Source organism: Coregonus clupeaformis, chromosome 4, assembly GCF_020615455.1.
Source record: "Coregonus clupeaformis isolate EN_2021a chromosome 4, ASM2061545v1, whole genome shotgun sequence".
In the NCBI taxonomy this organism is placed as follows: Eukaryota; Metazoa; Chordata; class Actinopteri; order Salmoniformes; family Salmonidae; genus Coregonus; species Coregonus clupeaformis.
The window spans coordinates 9,694,339-9,721,944 of NC_059195.1; the positions used below are offsets into that span (position 1 = coordinate 9,694,339).

The 27,606-nt window shown below is 42.1% G+C and overlaps 1 protein-coding gene across 2 annotated transcripts in view; it reads left to right on the forward strand.

Annotated features, from left to right (window-relative positions):
• LOC121551620 (acid-sensing ion channel 4-A) overlaps positions 1 to 26,869 on the forward strand; it is a 174,036-nt gene extending 147,167 nt beyond the window's left edge. The window contains exons 2-11 of one of the 2 annotated variants that reach the window (XM_041864335.2): positions 17,590 to 17,734; positions 18,747 to 18,874; positions 18,986 to 19,139; positions 19,856 to 19,909; positions 23,228 to 23,381; positions 23,902 to 23,993; positions 24,229 to 24,308; positions 24,777 to 24,884; positions 25,207 to 25,241; positions 25,605 to 25,695. In XM_041864335.2, the coding sequence (XP_041720269.2) occupies positions 17,590 to 17,734; positions 18,747 to 18,874; positions 18,986 to 19,139; positions 19,856 to 19,909; positions 23,228 to 23,381; positions 23,902 to 23,993; positions 24,229 to 24,308; positions 24,777 to 24,884; positions 25,207 to 25,241; positions 25,605 to 25,620 (966 nt within the window). In that variant the 3' untranslated portion in view covers positions 25,621 to 25,695. Of the gene's footprint in view, positions 1 to 17,589; positions 17,735 to 18,746; positions 18,875 to 18,985; positions 19,140 to 19,855; positions 19,910 to 23,227; positions 23,382 to 23,901; positions 23,994 to 24,228; positions 24,309 to 24,776; positions 24,885 to 25,206; positions 25,242 to 25,604 lie in introns of both variants that reach the window. The other variant, XM_041864327.2, reaches the window with a different exon arrangement.
• Positions 26,870 to 27,606: the final 737 nt, after the last annotated feature.

Consider the following 27,606-nt stretch of genomic DNA (forward strand, 5'->3'; position numbering starts at 1 on the left):
ATGTTTGGTGTTTCAGAACGATGCCATGTTCCTCCTTGGAATTGACAGTCAGTCCTGTTACCTTTGCTAAATTTGGTGCAAGATGTAAAAAGGGGAAAATGCTCCATCAATCACACAGGCTTTGGAGAGACGAGAGAGAGGCTAAAGCTGAGAAATGAATCAGTGGAGGCTCTGTCAACAAACATTTCCAGGCTGAGATGATGGGGAAACTTCCCCCTGCTCTCTGTGGACATGATTTGTCAATACCCCGGCGTTATCACAAGTTTTAGAGCAGAACTCGGAACTCTCTCTGTAAGTGTGTTTTTTCATTCTTTAATTCCTCTGTAGATCGAGTGCAGCGGTGGAGGCTTAAGTATGTCAATGAAGCAGGCTAAATCAATGATGGGGTGCAGTTTACCTCCTCTGCTGCTCTGTGCCAGCCTTCCACAGATTAAACCAACTCACACTAATAGCACGTTAGTCAAAGAGGGCGGGATCCACACTATTGTCCTCTTCGTACACCATTGGCTTAGCCACAACTATACAGTAGGGATTTAAATAATCTGACAACATATTTTTCTTCCTACATACAGTGGAGGAAAAAAGTATTTAGTCAGCCACCAATTGTGCAAGTTCTCCCACTTAAAAAGATGAGTGAGGCCTGTAATTTTCATCATAGGTACACGTCAACTATGACAGACAAAATGAGATTTTTTTTCTCCAGAAAATCACATTGTAGTATTTTGGCCCATTCCTCCATGCAGATCTCCTCTAGAGCAATGATGTTTTGGGGCTGTCGCTGGGCAACACAGACTTTCAACTCCCTCCAAAGATTTTCTATGGGGTTGAGATCTGGAGACTGGCTAGGCCACTCCAGGACCTTGAAATGCTTCTTACGAAGCCACTCCTTCGTTGCCCGGGCGGTGTGTTTGGGATCATTGTCATGCTGAAAGACCCAGCCACGTTTCATCTTCAATGCCCTTGCTGATGGAAGGAGGTTTTCACTCAAAATCTCACGATACATGGCCCCATTCATTCTTTCCTTTACACGGATCAGTCGTTCTGGTCCCTTTGCAGAAAAACAGCCCCAAAGCATGATGTTTCCACCCCCATGCTTCACAGTAGGTATGGTGTTCTTTGGATGCAACTCAGCATTCTTTGTCCTCCAAACACGACGAGTTGAGTTTTTACCAAAAAGTTCTATTTTGGTTTCATCTGACCATATGACATTCTCCCAATCCTCTTCTGGATCATCCAAATGCACTCTAGCAAACTTCAGACGGGCCTGGACATGTACTGGCTTAAGCAGGGGGACACGTCTGGCACTGCAGGATTTGAGTCCCTGGCGGCGTAGTGTGTTACTGATGGTAGGCTTTGTTACTTTGGTCCCAGCTCTCTGCAGGTCATTCACTAGGTCCCCCCGTGTGGTTCTGGGATTTTTGCTCACCGTTCTTGTGATCATTTTGACCCCACGGGGTGAGATCTAGCGTGGAGCCCCAGATCGAGGGAGATTTTCAGTGGTCTTGTATGTCTTCCATTTCCTAATAATTGCTCCCACAGTTGATTTCTTCAAACCAAGCTGCTTACCTATTGCAGATTCAGTCTTTCCAGCCTGGTGCAGGTCTACAATTTTGTTTCTGGTGTCCTTTGACAGCTCTTTGGTCTTGGCCATAGTGGAGTTTGGAGTGTGACTGTTTGAGGTTGTGGACAGGTGTATTTTATACTGATAACAAGTTCAAACAGGTGCCATTAATACAGGTAACGAGTGGAGGACAGAGGAGCCTCTTAAAGAAGAAGTTACAGGTCTGTGAGAGCCAGAAATCTTGCTTGTTTGTAGGTGACCAAATACTTATTTTCCACCATAATTTGCAAATAAATTCATAAAAATCCTACAATGTGATTTTCTGGAAAAAAATTCTAAATTTGTCTGTCATAGTTGACGTGTACCTATGATGAAAATTACAGGCCTCTCTCATCTTTTTAACTGGGAGAACTTGCACAATTGGTGGCTGACTAAATACTTTTTTCCCCCACTGTATTTTACACAGTCATTATTGCTAATCTTTAATAAGGGTGTCAATAATTTCGGACCCCACTGTACATGCATTGTATTACAGACAGATTAGGAAGACAGTATCTGCCAACATTTAAATGAAAGGCAAATAGGGTGGTCAAGGACTTGTACGTCTCTCATACAAACAGCTGCTTCAAACAGGAGGCTTCTTGGAAGTGAGGGGTAGATTTGCCCCCACCTGACCTTGCACTATAGGAAAAACCAGGGTATAAATCCAGGTCATAGCTTAATGTCTTCCTCCCTGAGATTGCTTGCCTCTGTTATTTCAGTTTCATGAAGGTGGATCTCAAATTGTTTCTTTATAAATAAGATCTGATATTAAAAGGTGTCTTGTTGGTAAACATTTAGATTGATACATTTCACAGATCTCTAATCGGCTCTGTGAGTTAGCCTACAAAATCCAATTGAATTTCCCACTTAATTTCGTAAGCAAAGATAAACTTCAGTCTCATCCATGACACTACATTTTGAAAGCCAGTCTGTCTTTTCCTCATAGGCTGGTTTGACATGTACAAGCTCTTTGAATGATGAAATGCATGACATTAATCGTCAAGGTTATTTGACTTCAAATGGAGTCCTACCTGTTCTGGTGACCTCAGCAGACCGTGGTTCTGTGTGTCCTTTCCGTGGCCCCGTAGGGTAGTGGAAATCATGAGGCCTGACAATGTGCTGTCAACGTGTCCCAGGCTGGCCAGCCATGGCATTCTCAGGAGTTCAAGGCCTGTCTGTGTCTGTCTCTCTCTGTCTCTCTCTCTCTCTCTCTCTCTCTCTCTCTCTCTCTCGCTCTCTCTCTCTCTCTCTCTCTGCTCTCTGTCTCTCGGTCTCCCTGTCTCTCGGTCTCACTGTCTCTCGGTATCCCTGTCTGTCTCTGTCGGTCTCCGTGAAACAAAGTACAGATGCCACACATGCCAAACAGAATCAAAGGACTACCATGGTGCAGTTGGTCCCTGGCACCACTGGCAGACTACTGATCCCTTGCAGACTACTGATCTTCTATGCCTCACCCTTCCAGCAATTTTACTACGTGCTAAACTTCAATAGAACTTTTAGCCCCGCAAGAAGAGCAATTCATGGATTATTTCTGGAGAAATGGCCAATTATATTTTTAACAAATGTCTCTGGTTAGAGATAAGGTTTGTCCATTTGATGTTCGAGTAAAAGGCCTACAGTGCCAATCCCATTGGCGCCTCTACTGTACACTATATCAGAGTTAGGTGATGAATGGAACGAGGCCCAGGTTGGAGTTGAATGATAATTAAAGGGCAAACATTTCATGAAGAGGACACACTTGATGGCACTTTTTTGTTTCGTTCAGTGGAGCCACACCTCCCATCGTTAAATAGTTACCGTGCTGTGGTCTCCTGGGAAATTAAAAGCATATTGTGCACAGTTTCCCTGTGACTCTGAGACTCTGGGGAGGAGACTTTTTACATTTTCTAATAAAGGAGACTTTAAATGACTAAACAGGGGACTTGCCTTTAATTAAACTGGGAGTTTGGACGTATTTATCTGTTTATGTTCTTTGTAAGAACTCCTAAGGCATGTTCAGACTATTAGGGTCACCACTTTGGGGACTAGTCACCCCCATTTTGATGGGATGCGCAATAAGAGATTTGTGCGTTGCAATATCTTCAGATAATAAGATGAAAAAGATGGTACAGTAAAAAAGAAATCACACAAAGGTTTGGACAAATTAATTTTTTCCTAGTCACTTTTGCACATTGTCCTTACTCTTTGATATCTTGCATCACAAAGGATTGCCAGCAAATTGAATATTTTGCTCCCTGGCACATCGATATTGGATTTCATCACCTAATTTCACAGGTACCTCTTCCTTTTGATGACGAGTTTAAACGTTTGGAGCATAAGTTAGACAATAAACTTTTATAGCAAAAAGTGGAAAAAAGTTCTGAATAATACTTGATTAATAGTGGGATGAAAGTGTGTGAGGAATTTACTGACTATTCTACATGTTCGTCGACACCCAGCAGGTGATCTACTGCGCACGGCCAACGTTCGTGTTGGTCTGTGTTGTCCTTTATGTTGATTAATTGATTTATTAAGCATTTTGACCTTTAAATAATGAATATCTGCCTTTACCTTCTGTTAACCAGTAATAATAATTTATTAACAAAACATCTGTTAATCAGCCATTCATTACACAGCACTTTTGCAAAAACATGCCTTTAAATGCAGCAAATCAGTTGTACTGTAGTGAATCTCTGTTTTGCAAATCAGTCCGTGTATCTGCATTGTGAAGTTGTGGAATTCCATTGCTTAAGCCTTTTGATATTACTATTTTCTCCTTCAATTATATTAGTCATTTTTTTATGCTTGATCAAGTACAAGACAGATGGATAGACAGCCAGACAAAGAAGTGTGGGTTTGATGGATGGTCATTCACAGCTCTTCCGCTTGTTTGTTAATCCCTTACTGTATTTAAAAATGACCCTTCAAACAAGACCAATGGAGAAAGCCAGAGTGTTTCACTGAGCAGAGGGAGGACATGGTTGCTTGAGTAATCTGTTACCATTGCTTTTACAAGGGTCTTTCTTGACACCAGCCACCCTTCAAACATCAATATCAAATGTCTGCTATTCCCCTTGGGTGAGTTCAGCTGATGACTTTCCATCTCTGCATGAAGCCTTGCTGGCAGGAAAGGAGGCGTTATGGGAATCCACTGACATTGATTTCTTTATCCTTATGCACACACACAAAGATGGACTCATTGGATCCAATATTGATCAGTTGTAGATGCTTTATTTACATTGAGATTAGGTAAGAGAGCAGCGTTGTACTGGCTGTAGGGACATCAAGCCCAACTCTAAGTAAAATGTAAATGTAAATGTAGTTTGTCTGTCTTCAGGTGTATTCATTCCATCTTTAAGATGATCTTGAACAAAATTTAATGAAACGAGTAAAACCTCTGGAAATGGGGGATTGCACATTTCCTCAGATGAAAGGAAGGTTTTTTGGGCAATTTTCTAGGTGGCTGAGATGAAATTAGTCATAGTATGTCAGCAACGAATAGTGTTTTCTTTGCTTTTCAGTCTATCGTGAGTAGCAATGCGATTATGGTCAAGGAAAAGGAGGGGGAGGGAGAGGGTGAACAGTGTGAGGTCTCTTTCATATCAAGAGGCCTGCTCATCTATGTTACAGTAGCTGTCATTCACTTGTAGTCAGTCACACATGCTAAAAATGCGATATAAACCCTTAAGAGCAAGGCTCCAGGGAGAGCACTTTATGCTGCTATGTTGGGCCTGTGTTCCCCGATTAATTCTGTTCCATCATCTAGCATCTCTCTCTCGCTCGCTCTCTCTCCATGACCTTGTGGTTTACCGAAGAAGTAATCAAATGGGGGATAAATGGTCCGTTATCAAAATAAAGGGCCAAAGGATGGATGAGATTTTCCCATTCATGTCCCTCAAATCTATTAAATCCATGAAAACCGCATCTGATTATCACACAGATCCCTGCATTCCACTGTGGTGATGAAATTGCAGATATGTAAAGTATTTGTGTGAGATCATCTCTCCACATGCCACACAAACGGCTGTCGCAGCGAGACCAGGTGAGCCAAGAATGTGGTTGCATCCCAAATGCCACCCCATTCCCTATATAGTGCCCTTATTTGACTATGGCTGTGGTCAAGAGTAGTGAACTGTATAGGGAATAGGGTGCCATTTGGGGAATAGGGTGACCTGCCTTTGTGTCTATATTGCAGGGATTTTGAGTACTCCCATTTCCTAAGGTATTTATGTAACTTTAACAGTCTGAATCCACGGGACGTGAACAAAGTCAGCAGCTAACAGCCTACAAATGGATTTGTCAATGCTATAATACTGTAAATAATTCAAAATCATCAGGCACCCTTATGGAACATTTTTGTTTTGAATGTTCATACTGCCAAGACAATTTTGTCTTATGCCCTGTATGGGATTTGAGAGCATCTCCATTGCTCATAAAAAAATGTCTACCATAATATCCAGTTTACAATGGATTTGACAGAAAATTGCGCAACCATTTACCTTAAGGGAACTATCCAACGATCTGGAGAAAAAAACTGTAAAAAGAATGGCTGCTTGTATGCCATGCCTCACTGCTTATGTTTTCATTAGTCAAATTCAATTTTAAATTGAATTCATTTTGATCATCCTTTCTGGTGTTGGTACAACAGTGGATCCTTTTTACTCAGAAGTAATTTCCCTTCACTGGACCCATGCAGTGGCAATGATCAGTTTGACCTCCAACTCATCTTCCCCAAGAGCAGAATGACATCAGCGCTAGCTCTGAGAGGTTTGGCTGTAAATAAAAGCAAATGTGTGTCATTGCTCAACACCAGCGAGATCAAATCCACATTGACAGTTAGCGCTGGTAACTGCAGGAGCCCTTCCAATATGCGTAGACCTGCATATACCAGGTGAGTCCCTCAACTGACAGTAGTAGTCTACTCACCTGTGGCAAAATTCATACCAGTATGGGGTTGCCGCTGCAACAAAATATACAGAGAGTTCACACATTTACTGTACTAATCCTTTCAGAACAATCTGGGACAGAAAACCAAAAAGTGTTGGTTATATTTATGCCTAATATGTCAAGTCCAAAAGCTTGGGGTGAGCTTTCTGAGACTTGAACAGTAAAAAGTAGTAACCTTGTTAGCAGAATGTTAGCCGCCTTGGGGTGTTGACTGACTACAGACTCACCCTTGATGTTTCGGAAGCTTCACTGGCCTCTTGGGAAAGATCCTAGAGTCTCATGGTCCCAATTTGGCAGCTCCAGAGTCCACATGCCAAACATCTGTGAGGAGGGCACCCAGCCATGCTGCTAATAGCTGAGCATATATCTGGACCTTGCTGGATTGGACGGCTCCTCCACCACTCTTTGATGTGTTGAGCATAGAGTTGGATAGAGGGCCTATCTTTGCACCTTTTGCATAATGGTTTAACCCAGAGGAGGTCCCACCGAGCTGTCTACTTCATAATGGTGAAACTCATCAATGGCACTGGCCATGCTAAAGCAGGGACCCAATCCCAAATGGACCCCTACACCCTTCGCCCTATAATCTGAGAGGATTTGACCGGTGTAATCAATATGGTAATATCATCTGCTAGGCTAGGTTGAAGTTTCACCATTGCTTATACCAATCAAATCAAAAGTGCATAGGGCGTAGGGTCTAGGGGTCCAATTGGGATTGAGCCAGGCTTTGTGGCATCTAATTTACAGAGTTTAATAGCTGTGATAGAACGGAGGATGCTAACAACGTTGTAGTTACTCCACAATACTAACCTAAATGACAGAGTGAAAAGAAGGAAGCCTGTACAGAATAAAAAATATTCCAAAACATGCATCCTGTATGTAATAAGGCACTAAAGTAATACTGCAAAAAATGTGGCAAAGAAATTAACTTTTTGTCCTGAACACAAAGCGTTAGGTTTGGGCAAATCCAATACAACACATCACTGAGTACCACTCTTCATATTTTCAAGCATGCGTGGTGGCTGCATCATGTTATGGGTGTGCTTGTTATCGGCAAGGACTAGGGAGTTATTTAGGAAAGAAAATCCTAGAAAACTTTGTCTGCTTTCCAACAGACACTGGGAGACAAATTCACCTTTCAGAAGGACAATAACCCAAAACACGAGGCCAAATATACACTGGAGTTGGTTAACAAGACGATATTGAATGTTCTTGAGTGGCCTACTTACAGTTTGGACTTAAATAAGCTTTAAAATCTATGGCAAGACTTGAAAATGGCTGTCTAGCAATGATCAACAACCAACTTGACAGAGCTTGAAGAATTTTAAAAATAATAATGTGCAAATATTGTTCAATCTAGATTTGTAAAGCTCTTAAGAGACTTACCCAAAAATACCCACAGCTGTAATCACTGCCCAAGGTAATTCTAACATGTATTGACTCCGGGGGTTTAATACTTATCTAATAAAGATATATTAGTGTTTTATTTTTCATTAATAAATAAAAAATCTCATAACTTTTCTTCCACTTTGAAATGATAGAGTATTGTGTGTAGATCGTTGATCAAAAAAGTACAATTAAGTCAATTTTAACCCCACTTTGTAACAACAAAATGTTTGAAGTCGAGGGGTGTGAATTCTTTCTGAAGGTACTGTACACCATATACTGTGTACTGATGATTTAATAGTTGCTGTTCTTCCAATACAGAATTATCAGTCTTTAGCATTTGTCTTTGCCTCAATAAATATTGTTTCCCCAGTCTTCCTTCCCAGAGATGTCTCACATCTGATGAATACCAAATAAAACGTTTGCCAGGCAAAAGTGGCATCCGGGTATGCCGGTGGTGGCAGTAGTTTGAAGTGATTGCACCAGGCGGGTGGGGAGTCTGGAGGAGAGAGAGCAAGGGAGGTGGAAGATTGAGAGCTGGGGAAATGAAGGTCTATGTTAATGAGAGGTGCCTTAATTAAAATAGAATATCTAAACGGCAGCAGAAAAACAGTCAAAAGTTAGACAAATGCCTCAGGCAGGGCTGTTAGCTGTGTACTATGCCCAGGGCAGATTTCTCCTCTTTCCTCCAGGCTCTATCAGCTATTACAAACCGAATCACAAATAAGAACAGAGAGCAAATTGACCCAAAAGGAAATAGCCTGGCACATAAGTCTAGTGAGGGACCCTTGTGACCTACGATAACATTCAATCAGCACTGCTGTAGTAGTAATCTGCTCCAGTTCTTTCATCAGTGCTAAAATACTGACCATCCAAGTGGAAAAAAAGAGCCAAAGATTGTAACTATAATGTTATGGGCAAGAAAGGGCAGATAAATCAGCTGTCACAAATTATTAGTGTAGTTTAGACACATGTATGATGCACAATCCAGTAAACAAATTTGCTAAATTGAATACAGATCTGAAAGAATGACATGACTACAGCAGTACATACAAATGAAGTACGTATCTAATGTTTCCCAATGGTACATTTATAGAAGCCTTTGGGTGTTTTAAAAAAACGAGAAGATTTAATAATTTGATTTATAGAGGAGATCAGGGGGGCATCGTTTCTGTGCCCAATTGGTTGTTTCAGTCCTCAAAGACATTTAACAAAGCTTTACAAGCAAGAGAGGACTCATTTCCATTACCGACAAAGACTGCTTAGAGAACAGTGTGCCACTGGTGATATAAATTAATTGATCTCCGTTATATTAGTGGTATCTAATCACATTTCCAAAATGGCTCATTTATGTGTCCGTGTAGGCGGCTTGATGTTGGCACACTGTCAACACTGTCAAGGTAGATTTTCCTCCATCTCTCTGAGCTGTTGGGTCAGTCCCAAATGGCACCCTGTTCCCTACATAGTGCATCACTTTTTGTATGGGCCCTGGTCAAAAGTAGTGCACTATATAGGGAATAGGGTGCCATTTGGGACACAACCTATTTCGAGTGCTCATGTGCTGCTCCATTAGCCTGCTATAATCCAACATGAGGATAGGAAGGAGCCTCTTAGTTTCTGGAGATGAACAATGTGTGTATTTTCTAGGGAGTATAGCGCCCTTGTTTTTCTTTATTCCTATTTTTGGGTTGAGTGAAGATGAGAAACAGAATAAAAGTCCCAGAATATGGTGATACAGTGATTGATCTATCAGCATAGGGATGCTTCATTTTGTAGCTAAGACAAAGTACTCTTTATGCTGAACTACCTTGCTTGTTGTTGACATTTCTTGGTATCCACTTTGGCATTCACATTCCCTTCAGCACGTGTTCTCTATATTTACCAGAATATTGACGCTAAACACATTCTTAAAAGAAAATATAACTGAAGGTGTGCAAATACTGATGGTTCTTAGTGCTCCGAGTCATACATTCAACAGTGATTAGAGACTCAATAGTTTAAGGATAATTTCACCCCTGTTGCGTCTGTCAGTTAACTACATACAGTATTTTACTACATATCTCCAATTAAAGGGATGAGATAAAATCCTTTCGTAATCCGCTCTGTTTGCCATGCAAACAAGTCCTTGATGACACGTCTTACTTACTGTGCTGTATGCTAGAGGGATAGGCCACCACTAAAGTGATGCTTCCAGCCAGTTGTTTAATGGTGTACCAAAGTGGCGCCCTATACGCCAAGTTGAGTGGCTTACCCATGAGACAGGAGCTAATGGTGCAGAACCTTGCGTGCCTCACATTCTCATCCACACTGTTTAGACGTTACGTTTCAATGTCTACTCCGTTTACCCAATCCACGTTGTTGTTGTCTTTAAACATCTGGAGCGGAGTGTCTGTCAGTGTCCCAAATGGCACCCTATTCCCTATGTAGCTAATGCACTACTTTTGACCAGAGAGTTATGGGCCCTGTTCAAAAGTAGTGCACTATATAGGGAATAGGGTGCCATTTGGGATGCCACCTCTGTTCCCTCAATTAGAGCGCTTCCTTCTCCCCAGTATGTTAGGATCTTAAATGTATTGACCCATGACAAATCTAATTTGTTTCACGTTGCCTCTAATAGACTCTAATGGTGTACTTTGATTCGAAGATATTTGAGAATTAAGTGACTAAACTGCCGTCTAGCAGTGGGGGCACCTTGAGCAGTGAGGTAGAACCACCTCCCTTAGTTCCTGCATTACTCTGGCACCTAGCTACTGTATGTGCAATTCAGGTGGTGGTGAGACTCATTCATAGATGTCCCTACTCAATCATTCCTGCCTTGCAACTTAACACAAGGATTCCGAATTTCCTGCTTAATTCCCTCCTGATTCCGGGAATCTTCCGAGGGGGATTTCTAGAAAACCTGGGAATTTAGGGAAGTTACCGGAGTTTTCCAACCCTACTTGAAACTTAACACAAGCATCCAACCAAGAGACCAACCAATCAGTCACTGGCTTCATCAATAAGTGCATCAAGACGTCGTCCCCACAGTGACCGTACGTACATACCCCAACCAGAAGCCATGGATTACAGGAAACATCCGCACTGAGCTAAAGGGTAGAGCTGCCACTTTCAAGGAGCGGGACTCTAACCCGGACGCTTACAAGAAATCCCGCTATGCCCTCCGACAAACCATCAAAAGGGCAAAGAGTCAATACAGGACTAAGATTGAATCGTACTACACTGGCTCTGACACTCGTCGGATGTGTCAGGGCTTGAAAAACTATTACAATCTACAAAGGGAAGCACAGCCGTGAGCTGCCCAGGGACACAAGCCTACCAGATGAGCTAAATCACTTCTATGCTCGCCGAGGCAAGCAACACTGAAGCATGCATGAGCACATCAGCTGTTCCGGATGACTATGTGATCACGCTCTCCGTAGCCAATGTGAGTAAGACTTTTAAGCAGGTCAACATTCACAAGGCCGCATGTTGGTATTACAGACTGAGTCTGTAATACCAACATGTTTCAAGCAGACCACCATAGTCCCTGTGCCCAAGGGACGCTAAGATAACCTGCCTAAATGACTACCGACCCGTAGCACTCACGTCTGTAGCCATTAGGTGCTTTGAAAGGCTGGTCATGGCTCACATCAACACCATTATCCCAGAAACCCTAGACCCACTCCAATTTGCATACCTCCCCAACAGATCCACAGATGATGCAATCTCTATTGCACTCCACACTGCCCTTTTCCACCTGGACAAGAGGAACACCTACGTGAGAATGCTATTCATTGACTACAGCTCAGCGTTCAACACCATAGTGCCCTCAAAGCTCATCACTAAGCTAAGGACCCTGGGACTAAACACCTCCATCTGCAACTGGATCCTCTACTTCCTGATGGGCCGTCCCCAGGTGGTAAGGGTAGGTAACAACAGATCTGCCACGCTGATCTTCAACACGGGCGCCCCTCAGGGGTGCCTGCTCAGTCCCCTCCTGTACTCCCTGTTCACCCATGACTGCATGGCCAGGCATGACTCCAACACCATCATTGAGTTTGCAGACGACACAACAGTGGTAGGCCTGATCACCGACAACGATGATACAGCCTATAGGGAGGAGGTCAGAGACCTGGCCGTGTGGTGCCAGATAACAACCTCTGCCTCAATGTGATCAAGACAAAGGAGATGATTGTGGACTACAGGAATAAAAAAGAGGACTGAGCACGCCCCCATTCTCATCGACGGGGCTGTAGTGGAACAGGTTGAGAGCTTCAAGTTCCTTGGTGTCCACATCACGAACAAACTATCATGGTCCAAACACATGAAGACAGTCGTGAAGAGGGCACGACAAAGCCTATTCCTCCTCAGGAGACTGAAAAGATTTGGCATGGGTCCTCAGATCCTCAAAAAGTTCTACAGCTGCACCATCGAGAGCATCCTGACTGGTTGCATCACCGCCTGGTATGACAACTGCTCTGCATCTGACCGCACGGCACTACAGAGGGTAGTGCGTACGGCCCAGTACATCACTGGGGCCAAGCTTCCCTGCCATCCAGGACCTCTATACCAGGCGGTGTCAGAGAAAGGCCCTAAAAATCGTCAAAGACTCCAGCCACCCTCGTCATAGACTGTTCTCTCTGCTACCACACGGCAAGCGGTACCGGAGCGCCAAGTCTAGGTCCAAAAGGCTTCTTAACTGCTTCTACCCCCAAGCTGTAAGACTCCTAAACAGCTAATCATGGCTACCCAGACTATTTGCATTGGCCCCCCACCCCACCCTACCCCACCCCATTCCCCTCTTTTACGCTGCTGCTACTCTTTTTATTATTTATGCATAGTCACTTTAACTCTACCCACATGTACATATCACCTCAATTACCTCGACTAACCGGTGCCCCCGCACATTGACTCTGTACCGGTACCCCCCTGTATATAGCCTCCCTACTGTTCTTTTATTTTACTGCTGCTCTTTAATTATTTTTTACTTATCTATTTTTCACTTAACACTTTTGTTTTTTTTATAAATATTTGTTCTTTTTTTCTTTTCTTTTTTCTTTTTTTTTTTCTTAAAAAAACTGCATTGTTGGTTAAGGGCTTGTAAGTAAGCATTTCACTGTAATGTCTACACCGGCTGTATTCGGCGTATGTGGCAAATAACATTTGATTTGACAAGATGTCTCCAAAAGTGTTGCAGCTCATGTAGATATTCCATCAATGTATGCTACAGTGTGATCCCTAGCACTCTGCCAGAGGGTGTTCTCTCACCTTTAAACCTGCGTGAGCCGCACTTAATGGGACTCAACTGCCAATCAGCCATGCAGCATGTTCCACCACCATCTGAAATGAATTCTAGTCTTCCTCCTCCTCCTCATCCATACACAAAGAGCCCTGGCCGCTGACACACGGCCACATGCTAGGAAATGGATGTCCTCTGGAGAAGCACTCAAGTTATTCTTGTGGGTTATTTAAAAGGAAAACACCCGGGAACTGTCAGATGACTGCCATAAAGAGGATGTTTTAGGGTATACCACACAAGGGCTCAGGAGTTACATGCAGCAAGTGGTGAGCCTCTTAATGTATTTAAAATGGAGAGACCAGGGAGAAGCAAGGCAATTTGAGGAGAAAATACTGCCAAAAGACTGTTAATGGACTGACATTAAGCCCAATTAAGTTGGGTGCTAGCCGCTAGAACAAGAGAGATTTATGCAAATTAGATGTAGTTGGGCATCTTTCCAAAGCAAAGTTACTGCTACGGACTTGGGTTGCATTTTCATGTGGATAGCATGTAACTATCCAGCTGTTCATGCCAGTGTTGGCATATTAATTTTCGTTTCTAACCTTTAGAGATTTATCGTGAATGTAGCTAACTATTATATTCATTAAAAGTTTACCAAGAACACTGGGCCACAACGCGATTTACCGTAAGGTGTATATTGCTGTAGATACATTTGAGGGATTATTTTAGAATAAACTGTTAGTGTGATTTGAGAATAGTATGGTGCAGGATGTTTGGTGTTTCAGAAACGATGCCATGTTCCTCCTTGGAATTGACAGTCAGTCCTGTTACCTTTGCTAAATTTGGTGCAAGATGTAAAAAGGGGAAAATGCTCCATCAATCACACAGGCTTTGGAGAGACGAGAGAGAGGCTAAAGCTGAGAAATGAATCAGTGGAGGCTCTGTCAACAAACATTTCCAGGCTGAGATGATGGGGAAACTTCCCCTGCTCTCTGTGGACATGATTTGTCAATACCCCGGCGTTATCACAAGTTTTAGAGCAGAACTCGGAACTCTCTCTGTAAGTGTGTTTTTTCATTCTTTAATTCCTCTGTAGATCGAGTGCAGCGGTGGAGGCTTAAGTATGTCAATGAAGCAGGCTAAATCAATGATGGGGTGCAGTTTACCTCCTCTGCTGCTCTGTGCCAGCCTTCCACAGATTAAACCAACTCACACTAATAGCACGTTAGTCAAAGAGGGCGGGATCCACACTATTGTCCTCTTCGTACACCATTGGCTTAGCCACAACTATACAGTAGGGATTTAAATAATCTGACAACATATTTTTCTTCCTACATACAGTGGAGGAAAAAAGTATTTAGTCAGCCACCAATTGTGCAAGTTCTCCCACTTAAAAAGATGAGTGAGGCCTGTAATTTTCATCATAGGTACACGTCAACTATGACAGACAAAATGAGATTTTTTTTCTCCAGAAAATCACATTGTAGTATTTTGGCCCATTCCTCCATGCAGATCTCCTCTAGAGCAATGATGTTTTGGGGCTGTCGCTGGGCAACACAGACTTTCAACTCCCTCCAAAGATTTTCTATGGGGTTGAGATCTGGAGACTGGCTAGGCCACTCCAGGACCTTGAAATGCTTCTTACGAAGCCACTCCTTCGTTGCCCGGGCGGTGTGTTTGGGATCATTGTCATGCTGAAAGACCCAGCCACGTTTCATCTTCAATGCCCTTGCTGATGGAAGGAGGTTTTCACTCAAAATCTCACGATACATGGCCCCATTCATTCTTTCCTTTACACGGATCAGTCGTTCTGGTCCCTTTGCAGAAAAACAGCCCCAAAGCATGATGTTTCCACCCCCATGCTTCACAGTAGGTATGGTGTTCTTTGGATGCAACTCAGCATTCTTTGTCCTCCAAACACGACTGAGTTGAGTTTTTACCAAAAAGTTCTATTTTGGTTTCATCTGACCATATGACATTCTCCCAATCCTCTTCTGGATCATCCAAATGCACTCTAGCAAACTTCAGACGGGCCTGGACATGTACTGGCTTAAGCAGGGGGACACGTCTGGCACTGCAGGATTTGAGTCCCTGGCGGCGTAGTGTGTTACTGATGGTAGGCTTTGTTACTTTGGTCCCAGCTCTCTGCAGGTCATTCACTAGGTCCCCCCGTGTGGTTCTGGGATTTTTGCTCACCGTTCTTGTGATCATTTTGACCCCACGGGGTGAGATCTTGCGTGGAGCCCCAGATCGAGGGAGATTATCAGTGGTCTTGTATGTCTTCCATTTCCTAATAATTGCTCCCACAGTTGATTTCTTCAAACCAAGCTGCTTACCTATTGCAGATTCAGTCTTCCCAGCCTGGTGAAGGTCTACAATTTTGTTTCTGGTGTCCTTTGACAGCTCTTTGGTCTTGGCCATAGTGGAGTTTGGAGTGTGACTATTTGAGGTTGTGGACAGGTGTCTTTTATACTGATAACAAGTTCAAACAGGTGCCATTAATACAGGTAACGAGTGGAGGACAGAGGAGCCTCTTAAAGAAGAAGTTACAGGTCTGTGAGAGCCAGAAATCTTGCTTGTTTGTAGGTGACCAAAAACTTATTTTCCACCATAATTTGCAAATAAATTCATAAAAAATCCTACATGTGATTTTCTGGATTTTTTATTCTCAATTTGTCTGTCATAGTTGACGTGTACCTATGATGAAAATTACAGGCCTCTCTCATCTTTTTAAGTGGGAGAACTTGCACAATTGGTGGCTGACTAAATACTTTTTCCCCCCACTGTACTAGACTACATATTCTATATGTACCCATTTCTGAAGGATCATAGTCGATTATTTGGGGGACGATTATTATAATTTTTTGTTATTTTTTGTTGGGGGGGGTTAGAGGTACATTATCCATTTCAAATTATACGTTTATAAAACATGTACCTGCAGGCTGCCACTCAAAAGAAGAAAAACCCCATTAAGAAATACTCTAAGTGAAAATAAATTCAGTATAAACAGGAAAACAAAACAAAACAGAAGTGGGCCTCCACCCCCAACCTCCCCTCCCCTCCCAATCCATCCAGTGCTGCCTGCCAGTGCTGCTGCCTGATTGATTGAGCGATTCAAGGAGCTTAGCATTTAATATTTAAATTCATGCCATTCAAAATACATTTTAGTAACTTTCCACCCCAGAAGCATTTAACTACAGGGCACTTCCACATTACATGGAGGAATGTGCCTACCTGATTTAGGGGACACAGTGAACAGTTAGGAGTTGGGGCCAAGGAGATTGCAATTTTGACCTTCGTTTCTGTCAAAGGAATCATATACCGGGTGTGTACTGTACTGTATATGCATGTGTTTTAGTAAACAGCCCAGTTTGGTAAACAGTGTCTTTATTTGGGCTTAAAGGGGCAATCTGGGATTCAAACAACATGGTATACAACAGCCAATTGCAGAGCCAGTTGACAGTGTACAGGTTTTATAGCTCAACCATGGCTTTGGTTTGTGTGTAATTACCCGAAATCAGAGCACACCCTGTGGTCTGTAAATGAGTGCTTGTGTGATGTCTCATGTTCATCCCTAATTTAGTCATCACACCACTCATTATAAGGCTTGTGCAAAATTCTGGAATTCCCAGGTTTTCCAGAAATCCTTGTTGGAGGATTTTCTGGATTTCCTGCTCATTCCCTCCTGTTCTGGGAATCTTCCAACTAGAATTTCTGAAAAACCTTGCCATTTTGAGAACGTTACTGGAATTGTGAAACCCTACATGTTCTGAAATTGAATTAAAAACAGAATTGTTACAGAAACATACTGGATTTGGCACCATTGTTATTTTACTGTCCACCACACTGTCTCATCTGCTGATTTTGTTTGTCATGTGATTTCCTAATCTTTCATTTTAATGCTCCACAAGGTGTCAAGTCAAAATAATAGAATTGTGTCACTTTGGCTTGAACTGTAAAGAGATGAGGCCCATAAACAAAGGAATTGAATGTTTCTCTAAAAGGCTGCTGTCAAGCTTTTGAAGGATATTGTTCCTCAATTTCAAATGCTTCTGTCTTTTAATCTTCTATTATTAACGTAGATGAAAAGGAACACTTTACTTCGTGTGATCAGTTTGTGGAATCCTTAATGGTTTGTTAGTGGGTGTTTGCTCTGTAAATTTGAAGACCAAACTACCTATTTATCATAGTCCTAAGTATGTAAAGTATATAGGTATACATTTTTTATAAGTTATATTTTTTATGTTTTCGAGTATAAATATAAGTATAATAAAGATCAAGACTGTTGGTATATCACTCTCCCCTCAACACACATCTCCTAGGTTTATTACAGACAGAGAATGTAGACCATCTTTATTTTCCGGTCCATATCTCCAACTTCATTGCGACACCATACAAGTATGAGTCTGTTATAGCAGAGATGGATATTGTCATTTATAAATATATTGTCCCATAGGTCTACACCAGATATGGAAAATGCTACACTTTTAATGGGAACAAGTCGACGTCCAGGAAAACCAAGCAAGGTGGAATGGGAAATGGGCTGGAGATTATGTTGGATATTCAACAGGATGAGTATCTCCCCATCTGGAAAGAGACAAGTAAGCCATAAACCTTACATGTTGTTGCGGGATCTGTTTCTGTTGTCATAAATCACCAGTATTCTACCTCATCTCTGAACCATATTTGTATAGGACACTAGTGATAAATTTTTGCAATGGCGCCACCATCCTGAATTTTTTCATACAATTATTATTGTAAGGGATAAATCTGTTGACAGTGCTGTTAGTCATATACACTGAACAAAAATATAAATGCAACATGCAACAATTTCAATGATTTTACTGAGTTACAGTTCATATAAGGAAATCAGTCAATTGAAATAAATAAATTAGGCCCTAATCTATGGATTTCACATGACTGAGCAGGGGACACCTACTGAGGAGCCGGATGTGGAGGTCCGGGGCTGGCGTGGTTACACGTGGTCTGCAGTTGTGAAGCTGGTTGGACGTCCTGCCAAATTCTCTAAAATGATGTTGGAGGCGGCTTATGGTAGAGAAATGAATGTTAAATTCTCTGGCAACAGCTCTGGTGGACATTTCTGCAGTCAACATGCCAACTGCACGCTCCCTCAAAACTTGAGACATCTGTGGCATTATTGTTTGACAAAACTGCACATTTTAGAGTGGCCTTTTATTGTCCCCAGCACAAGGTGCACCTGTGTAATGATGATGCTGTTTAATCAGCTTCTTGATATGCCACACCTGTCAGGTGGATGGATTATCTTGGCAAAGGAGAAATGCTCACCAAAAGGGATGTAAACAAATTTGTGCACAACATTTTAGAGGAATAAGCTTTTTGTGCAAATGGAACATTACTGGGAACTTTTATTTCAGCTCATGAAACATGGGACCAACACTTTACATGTTGCGTTTATATTTTTGTTCAGTATATGTAGATGTGATCATTGTCAGTGTCTCGTTTTTCTCAAATGACTGAGATCGGCCTAGTCACAATTAGCCTTCCCCTAGGTTTGATGGATAAAAGGATGAATGAATCTACTCTGTCCGTGTGTCTTTGTACTGCCTGCACGTGCCTCTTTTATCCCTGAAGATGAGACGTCGTTAGAGGCAGGGATCCGCGTGCAGATCCACAGCCAGGATGAGCCTCCCTACATCCACCAGCTGGGCTTCGGAGTCTCCCCGGGATTCCAGACCTTTGTTTCATGTCAGGAACAAAGGGTAGGCCCCGGCACTGCTTTCTCCCAGATTACCACTCCCTCAGTACTCACTTCACCTCACCCCCGAGCCGTGTGGCTCAGACATGGCTCTAATCAATCACTCTGTCCTTAGCTGACCTACCTGCCCCAGCCCTGGGGGAACTGCCGCTCCACGAGCGAGCAGATGATCCCGGGATACGACACCTACAGCATCAGTGCCTGCCGCCTGCGCTGCGAGACCAGGGAGGTGCTCCGGGAGTGCAACTGCAGGATGGTACACATGCCTGGTAAGTAGGCTACTGTAGCCCTCACTCACTGCTCATTTTATCACCTGGTATTATATACGATTCACTGTTACCCATTTAATGTACACACTGTCAATATATATGTGTAGTCATGGCAGGGGTCTTATGTGGTATACAAATCTGTTTCTTTTCATTCCTAAACGGAGGGCCTTGATGTAACAGCCCTTGTAGAGAGACACCTGACCTCTTTCCATTGAGATTAGGGTGAAAGAGTTCCTGTGCAATCCTGCTACTCTGATCATAAGGATGCCTCTGCTCCTCTGTGCCCCTGACGTTAATGTCCCCTAATCAATCTTCCCTAATGCAAATTGAAACGGCGACTGTTCCCAAAACATGAACTCAAAGAACATTTTGTCGTCTGCTCACCACACATATTTCCCATGATGAATTGTGCTCCTGATGAATTCCTATCATTAGTGGTCCCTGTGCTGTGTTTGTCACAGTGAGAAGGTGAATCATTGATTGTTTTTTAAATACTTTCTAAATATGCCTTTGGGGTGGGGCCCTGGTGCTCCATTTCTCGATGCAATCAAAGGAGGATGCCCAACGTGGATGGAACTCATCTACCCACGTCTGCTTGTAGATGAATGATAAGCTAGTGTTCTGTTCTCAATGAGAGTTTTTCATGTTGCCAGCGATACGGGCGGTGGCCATTTTGTTTATGCTTGACCAAACTCATTTCATGTTTTGTACTCCAGGAACTGCTGATATCTGCACTCCCAGTAACATCAAGTGTGTTGACAAGGCACTTGGTAAGACCTGTTTTTATTTTATATTATAATAAATGGCCCTTGAGTGAAATGCAGAATAATTGTTTACATTATAAGGAACAATTAGGTTTCAATGTACGGGTAGGGATTGCCTAGGTACAGATTGCAAAATGACATTGCCTCCATGTCGATATGCCAATTGTTGGAGCAGGAAATGCACAAGCTGTGAGTGACAACGATGTTACCTAACTGCTTACTCACCTTCATTCTCTGAGCTTTCACGATACATTTGATATTCCTTCACTGAACCAACTCCATGTGGTGTGGCTGACTCCCCACTGGCTGGCTCTGGGTTATCTCTGTGCAGAGGTGCCTTTTCTCAAAGATATTATGATGGTCATAAAAGAGACGCTTTATTATGTGATGAGAGATGTATCAGTACAATTATGATCTTCGAACCTAATAAGCTAGAAATGTAATTATCTTCCTCTTCAAAAGGAATCCAAGCCCATTTAATGGGTGGGTGCACTAAATCTAGATATATATCTTACAAGAATGGCTCATATGTATATATAGCTGTATTCTTGACTCAAATCAGAATAAATTCAAGGTAATAACTTAAAACATTATTTATATATTTATATGATATAGGTTACTTTTTGTGTGCCTCAGTCCAAGAATAGATTCTGTGTTGCTCCTGCATACAAATAACCTCATTATAAGAGTTATAAAACACATAACTCACCAAATTTGGATAACTGTTTTATCTAACTGAATTTTATTTTATTAGCTGTTCGCTTTTAGTGTCATGAATGAGCAATTGTTTATGCATGTTTGTGTTAGCGTGTGTGTATGGGCGTGTGTGCCCCAAATAAATATCGAGACTAGCCATGATCTCAGTATGCATACTAAGCATGTAGTAAACATTGATAAAGGTATGGTGCTGGAGATAATGAATATGAGGTTAAAAAGTGGTGGAATTTCCCTTTAACTTGCAAACTGAAATACGCCTGCATCCCATTTGTAGACAAATGCCCAGGAGAACAAGGGCTTCACTTTGTGCATGGCAGATGTTCTATCATCACTGGAGTCTATAGCTCATTGAGGATCACCTGGCTTTAGACTGGCCTATTGACCCCGGCAATATCCCAGAGCCAAGCTAACACACTGCTCTGTGTTCCAGACTATGTCCAAGACCCAGGCCTTAACACTCTGCTCTGTGTTCCAGGCTATGTCCCAGAGCCCCCAACAGTCTGCTCAGTATTCTAGGTAATCTCTCGTGGACAGGCTACGTAAACATACAGTGCCTTGTAAAAGTATTCATCACCCTTGGCGTTTTTCCTTTGTTGCATTACAACCTGTCATTTAAATGGATTTTTATTTGGATTTCATGTAATGGACATACACAAAAGAGTCCAAATTGTTGAAGTGAAATGAAAAAAATAACTTATTTCAAAAAACTATACAAAATATATAACGTAAAAGTGGTGCGTGCATACAGTATGTATTCACCCTCTTTGCTATGAAGCCCCTAAATAAGATCTGGTGCAACCAACTACCTTCAGAAGTCACATAATTAGTTAAATAAAGTCCACCTGTGTGCAATCTAAGTGTCACATGACCTGTCACATGATCTCAGTATATGAACACCTGTTCTGAAAGGCCCCAGAGTCTGCAACACCACTAAGCAAGGGTCACCACCAAGCAAGCGACACCAGGAAGACCAAGGAGCTCTCCAAACAGGTCAGGGACAAAGTTGTGGAGAAGTACAGATCAGGGTTGGGTTATAAAAAAATATCCTAAACTTTGAACATCCCACGGAGCACCACTAAATCCATTATTAAAAAATTGAAAGAATATGGTACCACAACAAACCTGACAAGAGAGGGCCGTCCACCAAAACTCACGGACCAGGCAAGGAGGGCATTAATCAGAGAGGCAACAAAGAGACCAAAGATAACCCTGAAGGAGCTGCAAAGCTCCACAGCGGAGATTGGAGTATCTGTCCATTAGACCACTTTAAGTCGTACACTCCAAAGAGCTGGGCTTTACGGAAGAGTGGCCAGAAAAAAGCCATTGCTTAAAGAAAAAAATAAGCAAACACGTTTGGTGTTCGCCAAAAGGCATGTGGGAGACTCCCCAAACATATGGAAGAAGGTACTCTGGTCAGATGAGACTAAAATTGAGCTTTTTGGCTATCAAGGAAAACGCTATGTCTGGCACAAACCCAACACCTCTCATCACCCAGAGAACACCATCCGCACAGTGAAGCATGGTGGTGGCAGCATCATGTTGTGGGGATGTTTTTCATCGGCAGGGACTGGGAAACTGGTCAGAGTTGAAGGAATGATGGATGCCGCTAAATACAGGGAAATTCTTGAGGGAAAGCTGTTTCAGTCTTCCAAAGATTTGAGACTGGGACGGAGGTTCACCTTCCAGCAGGACAATGACCCTAAGCATACTGCTAAAGCAACACTTGAGTGGTTTAAGGGGAAACATTTAAATGTCTTGGAATGGCCTAGTCAAAGCCCAGACCTCAATCCAATTGAGAATCTGTGGTATGACTTAAAGATTGCTGTACACCAGCGGAAACCATCCACATTGAAGGAGCTGGAGCAGTTTTGCCTTAAAGAATGGGCAAAAATCCCAGTGGCTAGATGTGCCAAGCTTATAGAGACATACCCCAAGAGACTTGCAGCCGTAATTGCTGCAAAAGGTGGCTCTACAAAGTATTGACTTTGGGGGGGAATAGTTATGCACGCTCAAGTTTTCTTATTTCTTGTTTGTTTAACAATAAAACATATTTTGCATCTTCAAAGTTTTAGGCATGTTGTGTAAATGAAATGATACAAACCCCCCCAAAAATCAATTTTAATTCCAGGTTGTAAGGCAACAACATAGGAAAAATGCCAAAGGGGGGTGAATACTTTCGCAAGCCACTGTAAATGGTACCTTAGATCTGTCATGATACAACGGGATGCTTGAGATAACGAGCAGCATTAGTTCCGACTTCGCAGGTGTTAGCATCTTTCGAATTTCAGAAGGGGAGGGGACATTTGGTCCATAGACTTGCCCGTAACATGCAAAGACAGAGGGTGGAGCTCTTCATTCCAGTTCCGATCATCGTTCTATCTCCTCTCTTAACATGTATGCACCCAGAACTTAACTGAGCATCTGACCAATTACGCGAGACTTTAGTTCTGGTTTAACCGAGATTATGTTCTAGGCTATGTCCCAGACCCAGTCTATTACATTCTGATCTGTGTTCCAAGCTATGTTCCAGGCCCAGGCTATAACACTGTTCTATGTTCGAAGACTATGTCCCAGATCCAGGCAAAAACACTCCGATCTGTGTTCCAGCCCTTCTCCAGAAGAGCACTGGGGACACCTGTCCCTGTGAGACACCATGTAACCTGACCCGCTACGGCAAGGAGCTCTCCATGGTCAAGATCCCCAGCAAGGGCTCCGCTCGCTACCTGTCCAGGAAATATGACAGGTCTGAGGAATATATCAGGTAGAACTGATGTGATTACTTACATTACTGTGACCTGGAAAAGATCAGTGCTGGAAAATGGAGACACCCTCAGGGGTTGGCTACACATCATGTGCATCTCAAATGGCAACCTATTCATATATACTATATAATATAGTGCACTACTTTTGACCACAACCCTATGGGCCCTGGTCAGAAGTAGTGCACTAGGGTTCAATTTGAGACGCAGCCCATGCTTCTCATGTTCCCTGCCAATGCTGTTAGAATCTTAAAGACCCCATAATCTGACAATCATTAACTTGATTCATGTTAATTTTAATTGAAAGTGCCATCATGACCATTTATAACAACCATAAAAATGACATGGTACAGTATATATTTTTTAAATATTATCCTGGTAATATTATAGTGCTGTGGTTGAGGTAAAAAGGAAAGTGCAATTTTGTATTTTCCATAACAACACTTCACTATTGGTTATAACAATGTAGACTAAACATATGCAGTTATATTTTAATATTGTTCTCATTTTCTCCATCTCTAGAGACAACTTTCTGGTGTTGGATATCTTCTTTGAGGCTCTTAACTATGAAACAATTGAACAAAAGAAAGCGTACGATGTTGCAGGTTTACTAGGTGAGTTTCTCTTTTCTACCATGAAACCTTTCTCTCTCGCTCTTGTTTTATTCAAAGATAATAATAATTGCTGTTTCATGTGGTTTAAGATAAGTCTTAATATGGAAACTGCCTGACACTGGGTCTTTGGCTCTAGTAATAAATGGCATTTTCAGACAATGGTTTTCAAATATGAGTGAATGAGTAATTATTGGCTTCACCTGGAATCCTTAATATTAAATTTCTTCCTTTTCAGGTGACATTGGAGGCCAGATGGGCTTGTTCATTGGAGCCAGTATTTTGTCAATCTTAGAAATATTAGATTATGTTTACGAGGTACATTGTCTATTTTTTTTTATGTGTATGTGCATGAAGCTCACAAAATGTGAGTTTTCCAGAAATTCTGTTTGGAGAATTCCGGATTTCCTACTTATTCTCACCTGATTCCAACTGGGATTTCTGGAATAACTGGATATTTTGGGAAAGTAATTTTACAACCCTACACACATTTCAGCTGGTCTTACTCTGTAAACCCCAATGACTCTGTTCTAAAATGGCTGCCTCAATCAGTGTCAGTGGCACTTTGACATTTATAACTGTTACGCGTGGACTAGCACTACTATCACTGCTAATGTGTCAGTTATGATTGCGAAGGATTTCACTCGTGTTATATGAGGCTAATGATATGGAAAACCTCCGCTCGTTGAGCTCTGGGACATGTCAGATGTGCTGATGGAGTGAACTCCTGACTCTGCTTCCACTCTTCCATCCCTCCCTCCATCCCTCCATCCTGCCTCCATCCAGGTGATCAAGCACAGGCTGCAGCGTCTGCTGAGGCCACAGAAGGATGAGAAGAAACAACAGACGACCACTGTTGCCACTGTGGATTTGCAAGATGTGAAAGCTAATAAGGTTAGTGCTTTGCTTGTGGAGGGCAGGCATGTTGCATCAGGCATGTTGTAGGCCTACACATCTCTGTGCATGGAGAGAGAGCCCAAAGGGGAATGAGCCTCCTGAAAACGGGGTTCTCTCTGGCCCCATACACACTCAAGTTGTATAACTGATTTGTTGAGTTGAACACATTGAACACATTTGACACAATGGTTGTAAATCTAAATATTTACAACCATTATCACTATAAATCTTTATGTCACTACAAGCTATATCACTGCACATATTTCAGGGAGATCAGTTTAATCTCTTGTTAAAAAATGTGTTTTATTCCATTGTACAGGATTACATCCCCCCAGAGGCAACTTCAATTCCCAGGTCCCTCTCTCATGAGGAACAAATTTACTCCTTGAGTCCATATAAAATCATCCAAAATCATCCATTTTCCATAGCCGTAAAAAAATTATCTACATGAAATATCTACCATTACATCAAAGGTATTATCATTTTGGTTTATTCAAAAGCAATATAATTTTTGTTTATTGAGCCAACGTTACACACTGTACATCATTTAGGGTTGGTTTCACGGACACAGATTAAACCTAGCCCAAAACTAAAAAGCTTGCTCAATGGAGAATCTCCATTGAACGTGCTTCTTAGTCAAAGACTAATCTTAATCTGTGTCTGGGAAACTGGCCCATTTAGTATATCTTATTACATTGTGGTCTTTGTGGCAACCAGGAGTCCAGTAACATAACCAGAAGTCATCCTGAAGGAGCCTACGCCAATGTGATTCTACCGAACCACCATCTCCCCCACCACCAAGGACAGCCACATGGAGTGTTTGAGGACTTTGCCTGCTAGACCCAGCGGCCATCTTTCCATCCTGATGACAACAAAATATGTCCTCTCTGGGCTGGATTGGGCATCAAAACAAACCCTGGGACCTCAGTTCTATACCTTTCTTGCTGTCACCAGTGGAAAAAGCTACAGCCAAAGTCGAACACCAAATCTGTGCTTCTAATAGACCACTTGTATGTAGGCACAGATTGGACCCCACATTACTGTCCAGCTGGAGATGCCCACCTTCGATCCTCCTCCAATGGAGAGCTGGCCACTCTGTGATTTCTATTCTGGTTATTTTGGTACATGGTCACCACATGGGAACAAGACAAGGACTGCATGTCATCTTGAGCCATCTTGATATGCTCACCTCCAATATCTTGATTTATGTACCACTCTTAATTATTTTTGTTTCCATCTAACTATTTCTCAATAAGTTCTCACTTACGATTTTGAATCATATCATTATAAATTATGTAATTATTTACTGAGATATTATAGTTTCCCCTCTATATTGTTTACAAGATGAGACTAAAGACAAGTGGTGATATTCAATCTAACCATTATATCGAGATATCAGCAAACAAAATCAGAGGAAATATTACATTGATCTTTTAGTGTGCTAAAACCCTACTACACTTGCTTTGATGATAGGGCCCGTACTATAGACACACACCATGTCTGGTTTATGGTAAAGGTGTGTTAGAGAGTAGCATTATACATGTACATGGTTCCAACCTGAATACAAAGAGAAAGCACTGTTTTAAATGGATAATGATTAATTTAATATATAACTCTAATACAAATGTTGGTAATTTATTTATATATTTTAGAGAATACTATTTTTTAAATAATATGATTGTAGCTTCTTCTTGTTTATTAGCGAAACCAGTCGGAAAGATGATGATTGGAATTGCTTTGCTCCAAGCAACAAAATGAGCATAGATATGGTTAATATTATTGCCATTATTTTTCCAATTTACTGATTTGGGTATGGGTGAAGTTCTTGCAGCAATTACAGTGTCCACATTAGGACAGCACTCAAAGGCAATGAATAGCAACAAGCTTGACATGGATGAATCATTTCACATTTGGGCCCTTCTGCAAACGCTGTGGTCATCTCAATGACAAAGTCCTCATTAAGGTTGCTTAAGGTTATACAGTGGGGAAAAAAGTATTTAGTCAGCCACCAATTGTGCAAGTTCTCCCACTTAAAAAGATGAGAGAGGCCTGTAATTTTCATCATAGGTACACGTCAACTATGACAGACAAAATGAGGAAAAAAATTCCAGAATATCACATTGTAGGATTTTTAACGAATTTATTTGCAAATTATGGCGGAAAATAAGTATTTGGTCAATAACAAAAGTTTCTCAATACTTTGTTATATACCCTTTGTTGGCAATGACACAGGTCTAACGTTTTCTGTTAGTCATCACAAGGTTTTCACACACTGTTGCTGGTATTTTGGCCCATTCCTCCATGCAGATCTCCTCTGGAGCAGTGATGTTTTGGGGCTGTCGCTGGGCAACACAGACTTTCAACTCCCTCCAAAGATTTTCTATGGGGTTGAGATCTGGAGACTGGCTAGGCCACTCCAGGACCTTGAAATGCTTCTTACGAAGCCACTCCTTCGTTGCCCGGGCGGTGTGTTTGGGATCATTGTCATGCTGAAAGACCCAGCCACGTTTCATCTTCAATGCCTTGCTGATGGAAGGAGGTTAGCGGCGTAGTGTGTTACTGATGGTAGGCTTTGTTACTTTGGTCCCAGCTCTCTGCAGGTCATTCACTAGGTCCCCCCGTGTGGTTCTGGGATTTTTGCTCACCGTTCTTGTGATCATTTTGACCCCACAGGGTGAGATCTTGCGTGGAGCCCCCAGATCGAGCTAGATTATCAGTG